Genomic DNA, 7,410 nt, shown 5'->3' with positions numbered 1-7,410 from the left:
CCAGGATGTAGTCAGCCACATCTTGTAATGAATCAGTTACATTTCAGACTATCATGGCCATAGTTCTCTTTAATGTCCATTTCAGTTTGGTTTTAGACATGATCATGGGACAGAGATGGCTTGAGAGGCCTTTGGTTGCATTACTTGTACCAGGAACTGGATTAGGAGAGTGAGTTCTTGTCAGTTTTGCTGGACATTTCAGCCACATTTTGTCTATCTTTGAGGGCCTGTTTATTTGTATGTCTTAGCCAGCAGAATAGTTCTGCTGGTATAGGGCTCTGTGAATTGACCTCTAAAATTTACTGGCAAAAGAGGGTTGTGCATAATCCAAACCTATTTATTTCCATCAGCAGAGGTCTCTCAGGAATTTGGCCAGCAATAAAAAAAACATTCTGGTCTCCAGATATTTCCCTGCAATTCTTAGGATTCTTCATTATTGACTACAATGGCTAAGCCTTCTGGGAGTTATAGTTCAATGATAGATCTACAAGGTCCTTATATCTGATTTAGGAATGTGCATGTCTGTGTGCTTTATACTGATGATTCCTGAAGAAGATAGCTGACATGTTCTCATTTTATTTTCAGGTTGTGTGGAGGAAACTTGGAGATGCTGCCGGCTCGTGTCCTGGAATTAGGCAACACTTGTCGGGAAACCAGTACAAGGGGCCCATGTGAATGGATACCAAAACAAGGAAGAGTTTTGACTGCTGGTGGATTTAATCTATTTGCAGCAACCTCTTTGCTAACAATAAGATAATTGCAATCACTCTCAATTTCACCTCTGGAAAATTGTACAGTCTTTTATTTTTTATTTTCCTTCCTCCTTTTGCAAAGACTTTGGGGCAAAGCATCCAGATCTCCAAGCACTCAGTATATACCAAGTAATCCAACTCTGCTTCTGCCACGGATATTTTCAGTATAATAAAAGAAATCCAGCTCATAATTTCAAGGCTTTTTGGAGACTTAATCAAGGAGGAAATCTCACAAGAGTGCAAGAACGGCAGTGGAGAGAGAGAGAGCAAAAGAGAGAGAACATACACTGTAGTGGACTTCCAGTGACATTTTCCCAGGAGCTTTCAATGGACTGGAGAGATGCCAATGAACTGTGCCTTGGGTCTTCACGGTTTGGAGGGAGGGGGTTTCTTTGAAGCTGTAGACTTGAGTGTATAAAATGTCAATGGTGCTTAGGCCGACTGCACAGCAGAAAGTTTTTTCCCTTTCCAGTTTGTAGAATAATTGCATTCTGGAGTGCTAAAAGCAAGAGAGAGTGAGAGGGCTTCAAGTCTCTCACTAATAATGTAGCAAATGAAACTACAGCATTGAAACAGAGGTATATCCTTGTCCCCACTCCTACCCGAAGAAATATCCCTTTGTTTTCATTAACAAGAGCAAGTACTATACAAAAAGGTGGCATTTCTACTCTTCAGAGAAGGCAAATACAATGTCTGCAGTCCAGTTCTGGGGCATTTGTAGCCTTTGAGCATCAGGGTAGTTACTGTAGTTAGGAAGATTTCATATTTCAGGGTCCAAGTAGAAGTTGAAAGGAAAGTGTACTCCCTATGGTAACCCCATTTTATCTCCCACAATGGGATTTCCACTCAGAGACACATCTCTCAGCAATGAAATCTACAAAATTACCCAGTGTTTACTTTTCAAAGATAGATCACACAACCAAGAACATTAAATGCAAGACATATATGTATGGGGAAAATTCACATACTAACAAACAGACATCTTTTGACATTTTGTGGGATCATCTCTGGAAAAACCCCACATGATAAACTACATCCATGACATCTTCTCCCAAGGAAATGTCTGGATCTGGTTGCCTAATGAGATTTGTTATTGGCCTAATTGATGGTTGATTACATTCTTTCAAACAGGTAGGAAGAGGATGAAGAGATTAGAGATGGAGATGTGTTTGGTTTGTATTCCAACACAAATTTATGAAAATTTGCACCTTTTGAAACAGTATGCGAACTAAAATCTGATCATCTTTTAAAGTTCACCCCTCTAAATTTTGGAATGGTGTTCTTCAGTCAAAACTATGAACCAAATGTGCATATGTTGTGCAAAGATGCACACAAAATGCATATATTAGGGAAGAGCCATTCAAAATGCGCTGTATTAAGAAATTGCTTGCAAATATTCATATTAGGCAATACTGCATGCAAATATTATAAGCACACAAAATGCTAATTAAAAAAGCTCAAAGGTTTAATACAAATCAAATCTAAGAATAAGAATAGAATGAACATTCACAAACTTTCTTTTTCTTCATGAAAATGAGTATCTTGACACAACTTTTGACACACAAAAATTCCCATGATTTTTTTTCATTTTGCTAAAATGTTGTTTGCTCAATTTTCCCTCAAAATATGTCTTTTCATACAAATATTACATTTTTTCAAAATTAGAGGTCTTTAACAGAGATATATATTTCAGAAAAATGTTTGCGTACAAGTGAAATTTTCTCCAAAGTCCTGAAATAAAAAAGAAACACATTGAAAGCATAGCAAAACATTCACAAGGTCACTCAACAGCGAGAAAGCTTTGAAAAATGCAATCCAAATGTGAGAAACAAAATAAGTGAAGGTTTATTGAAATCGACATTTTTATCTGTCTGTGGTAGACACCCTTAGAAAACTAGCTGAGGGTTGCATTGGAGAGGGCTATGAGAGCCAAGGAAGGCAAGCACAAGAGAAACATTCCATGTTTGGCATAGTCCACGAAAAAGTCGCTCCAAGAGTTCACCAAACTACTGCTGGGGCTAGTATTCAGGTGGCAAGTTCTACAAAACCAGTCTGCTAGGTCAGCCATGTATCCTACCTCTTTGTGTTTTAATCCCATTAACCCTAGCCAGCAAGACCATTAGTGATCTTCGCTGGAGCTGATGTGAACTACTTAGTTGGCATGCATTGTATTGGTCTGTTCAAGCTGGTCCACTGATAAAATTCATGTGGCAAAGAGAAACATTTTGAGAAGATGTAAAACTGATTCAATTTCAATTTGAAGCAGTTCTGCACTTATCACTTATCGTGGGACAGATCTGTCATGGCAAAGGATGGATTGGCACTGGGATGATTTATACTGTCATTTCCATATCCACTCTGGCTGCTGCAGAGGTGAGAGGAACTGTCTGTCTAGTGGCACTGAACCTGGTTTGGTGCTGCCAGAATGGCAGGGAAGAGTGAAAAAGGAAATAGAAGAATCTGGATTGTTGTCGGTTTTTTGGACTATATGGCCATGTTCTAGAGGCATTCTCTCCTGATGTTTCACCTGCATCTGTGGCAGGCATCCTCAGAAATTTTGAGGTCTGTTGGAAACTAGGAAAATGGGGTTTCTATATTTGTGAAATGTCCAATGTGGGAGAAAGAACTCTTGTGTGTTGGAGCTAGATTTGAATCTTGCCACTGGCCACCATTTGATGGCCTGACAGTTTTTATGTGTGGCTTGTTACTGCCTGGGGGAATCCTTTTTTGGAAGAATGCTTCTAGAATATGGCCATTCAACCCAAAAAACTTACAACAACCCAGTGATTCTGGCCATGAAAGCCTTCAACAATAAACAGAAGAATCACTTTCTCTTCCTCCTTCTCCGATTTACTTATCACTCTGTCTACCATCACTCTAGGCAGCGAGTGACTAGTGCAACCCATGTCATGCATGCTAGGTGTTACAACGAGGAGAACAGGAGGGGACAGTGAGTGCCATCCTATGTCCTCAGCCATCTGAGTTCAGGGAACCTGGGATGGCCATGTAAACTGTTGCAGCTGGCTCCTTCTTGGAACCAGTCCAACTGTTTATATGTGCCCAAACTTGTAATTTGCTCTGGATTCTGGGGGAGAATTTGGAACGACCCACAACTCACACTAAGAATCTTTGGCCTGGATCAGCTCCATGAGTCCCCAAGGGGAGATAGGGCAGGATACAAATAAAGTTTATTATTATGTATCAGTTAACTGCCTCCAAACTGTAGATGTGTTCTTGGTTTCAGAAAACTTCGGCTCCTTAGTTTTTTTGGTTACGAACTTGAATTGATCAAAGCCGAAGATACCAGATTCTGAAGTACTCCAGTTCCTTAATTCTCATGGTGGTTTGTGGATATAAAAATAGATAGACAGAGGTATGCTGACACCTGAACTGTTTTGGGGCAGGCAGAGCAGCTTTATCTCTCTGCTATTAATGCAACTTCCATGCCATTATAAGTCACCTATCCCAGCCTATAACTTATTATTATTATTATTATTATTATTATTATTATTATTATTAACTTTATTTGTACCCCGCTAGCATCTCCCGGAGGACTCGATGCGGCTTACACAGGCCGAAGCCTCAACTTCCAAGTTGACCAGCTGCTTAGGATGTTGCACAGGTGCCTGCAAAGTTCTGATGCAACCTTCTATTTAAAAAACATACAATCTCAACTATGTAATACAAAAAAAGGGGAGAAAGCAGAGGAAACTTCATTCACAACCTAAAGAATGAAACAGGACATTGGCATGGAGCCCTCTTGGTTAGATCCTAAACAATCTGCTCCAATGTTGTTGACAACCAAAATTGCATGCCTCCTTTCAAATCCTATTTAAAACCCCTCAGACACTACTACTAAATAGTTCTATCTTAACTAGCGGTTCCTAGTAAGCTACAGGTCATCACATTATTTAATAATTCCTCATTGTGGTGTAATAAGTATGGTGCATTTAGGTGGACCTACAGCTGTTGACTTACCTTTAGGAAAATGCCCTGACTTGCCCAATAGCCCTCCTGCATCATACATTTCCATTTTGTGATGCCTTTTAAAAATTCAGCACATCATTTTAAGACAGTGGCTATGGCAGACAGCCCCAATTTTCTCATTCAAACAGTGCCCCCAAGTTGGGTCATGGTATTAACATGATGGACTTGGTCATGGTGAAATGTTTGTCTAGTGAGCTTTAGAACTGGCTGTTATAGGCAACATGAAATGTACCTGAAGCTTCCAACGAAAACCCCATCACAGGTCCTGTTAATGCATCAAGTTTCCTGTATCACACCATATTTTTCTGTGCAAGAGACTCTAAGACCCATACAAAACAGCTCTGCATTTATGGGAGTGGGGTGGGAGAAAGCTTTACTTACTAATGATTATTTCCTTTCAAAGGAAATACTAAATATTCTCGAGAGCATGTCTTTCATTAAGCTGAGGTTTAAAACTCTGGTTTATCGTGAGTTTTTCAACCTGGATGGGCTTACATTGCCATTCCACCCCCCATATATCATTAGATTGTGTGTAATGAAATGCTCTTCTAGCTATTTTGTGTATATATCAAGATGCAGCAACAGTTTCTTGTATGACTGTCCAACTGGCTTGTGATAAAATGCTGTTGCTTTGACTTTTTAATCATAGCTGAATATTTAAAGCATAAAAAAATAGGAATGCAACAATTCCCAAGTTTGACTCAATTTTTATTTTGTTTTATCATTAAGGTTTAATTCTAAGCTGATATCCTCCTGTTTGTTTGATTTCTTTTTAATTTGTGAGCTTTGTTACATGTTGTGGTATTGATCTGTGGGTTGTGGGATGTGATGACACTGTGGCAATACAACCCTTTTTATCAGATGGTAGCATGGTGTGAATTAGCTGCCTGTTTTTCAGGGGGAGAAAATCACAAAAGGGTTGACTTGCTTCAGTGACTCAGTTACTTTCCTTGAATTTTTTAAATGTCATGGTAGTCAAATCACCACTCCCATTAGTTACCTTCAATTGTTGTATTCCTATAAATATATGAGAAACAGTGAAAAAGAGAAACCCTCAATTAAATTTGCAACTGCAGTCAAGGGCTGGATCCAAAGAGCTATTACTTACAAGCTCAAGAGCTTTTGTATGTCTAGTGGGGTTTTGAGCTACCTTTGATTACAAACCCTTTTTTTCCCATTCAGTGGATCACCATGAGTTCATGTCAGATGTGGTGATTCTGCTCTAGGTTGCAGCCCACAATTAAAATGAGATATACATGGTGCTGACCTGTTGTGAATAAAGAGTTCAGGACCATGGATAGCTCCTTTGTTGAATAAAACTCCACTGGGCAACAGAGCTACCCAAGATCCTGATTTTCTATGGGGATTGGCTTCGGTACCCTGGGTAGTCTTATGGTTAAATAAATCACCCTATCTGGGGTTCTAATGTACTATGAGGAAATCGTTTGAGTAAAGGAGCTATCCAGGGTTCTGATGTACTATGGGGATATTGTTTGAAATTTTGGATAACTCTTGTTTAAATAAGCCACCCCTGGGTGAACTATCCAACGTGCTAGTCTACTATTACTACAGGGTTCAGACCCTTAGATAGCTCTTTTAATATACTATGGGGATTTCTGTTTAACACTCCCAATGTATATGAGCTATCCAAGGTTCTGGTCATTTTAAGGGAGAGGGTTCAGGACCTTGGAAAGCTGCCTTATTTGAATAGGAGTTTTCTAGTGTGTTGAACCTATTTGGGGAACAGGATTCAGGACTTTGGATAGCTCTTTTTAAAGCCTGGAATAAAGCCCAGGTCCAGCCCACCTCTGACACGGAAGCCATCAGCCACCACTGTTTGTAATCCTTCTTTTGAAACTCTGTTCAACCTTTCAGATACCTTGCTGTGGAGCAAAGTCCAAAGGCCCCCCCTCCCCCACCCAAGGGTTTAGAAGTGGTTTTGTTGCTTCTTGGATCTGGCCAAGCTCTGCAAGAGCTAATATTGAGTGATGCTAGTCTTTTGACATGACACATATGTAAATTTTGATACTGTATTAAAACTATTTTTTTACAATTCACCATATAATGGGGGTACCAAGCATACGTGTTCATCTTAGCAATGGTAATAAATTATTTAATCTCATGGTTCACTCGCTTGTTTGATTTTAACATGAGGGTCTATGGGCCCAAACTGAACTGTGGATATTTCAGAACACTTGTTAACATGTTATATATTTAGCTTGATGCCAATTGAACCCTTGCCTTAAATCTTGATTTCCTGTGCGTTCTCTTGAGCTTTGTGGTTCCACACTGTCTCCTTCCCTGCAGTCTGTGACTATTCCTAAGAGTCTGTTTACCCCTTCAGGGAAACTAACCTCAGTTCTTAAGACGCTGGGCTCCAATGTCATATTCCTGACAAAAATAAATTATTTCAAAGAGTTCAGATCAAAAAATTACTTACCATCATGTGCCATCATCTGCTGTATCCCTAACCTGGAAACCTCTTGGGAAGTTTATAGAAGTGGTGGCTTGCCACAGTAAAAATCATTGGATTCATCCCCCCCACCCCCCATATAAAAAAATTGGATCACTTAGAAACATTTCCATAGGAATGAGATTTTGGCTCCACTTAGAAAAAAAAAAACCCAACAGCAATGAAAGGAAATCGTTAATAATAACAGGTTTCTTTATT

The 7,410-nt window shown here is 39.5% G+C and overlaps 1 protein-coding gene across 4 annotated transcripts in view; it reads left to right on the top strand.

Moving 5' to 3' along the window:
• Nucleotides 1-6,866, top strand: part of CCDC85A (coiled-coil domain containing 85A) — a 205,019-nt gene extending 198,153 nt beyond the window's left edge. For 3 of the 4 annotated variants that reach the window (XM_060754607.2, XM_060754609.2, XM_060754608.2), the window contains one exon: nucleotides 586-6,866. In XM_060754607.2, coding sequence (XP_060610590.2) covers nucleotides 586-675 — 90 coding nt within the window. In that variant the 3' untranslated portion in view covers nucleotides 676-6,866. The remainder of the gene's footprint in view (nucleotides 1-585) is intronic. The other variant, XM_060754610.2, reaches the window with a different exon arrangement.
• Nucleotides 6,867-7,410: the final 544 nt, after the last annotated feature.

Source organism: Anolis sagrei, chromosome 1 (assembly GCF_037176765.1).
Source record: "Anolis sagrei isolate rAnoSag1 chromosome 1, rAnoSag1.mat, whole genome shotgun sequence".
Classification (NCBI taxonomy): Eukaryota; Metazoa; Chordata; class Lepidosauria; order Squamata; family Dactyloidae; genus Anolis; species Anolis sagrei.
The sequence above is the reverse complement of the archived record's forward strand: the minus strand, read 5'-3'. Positions and strand labels throughout refer to the sequence as shown.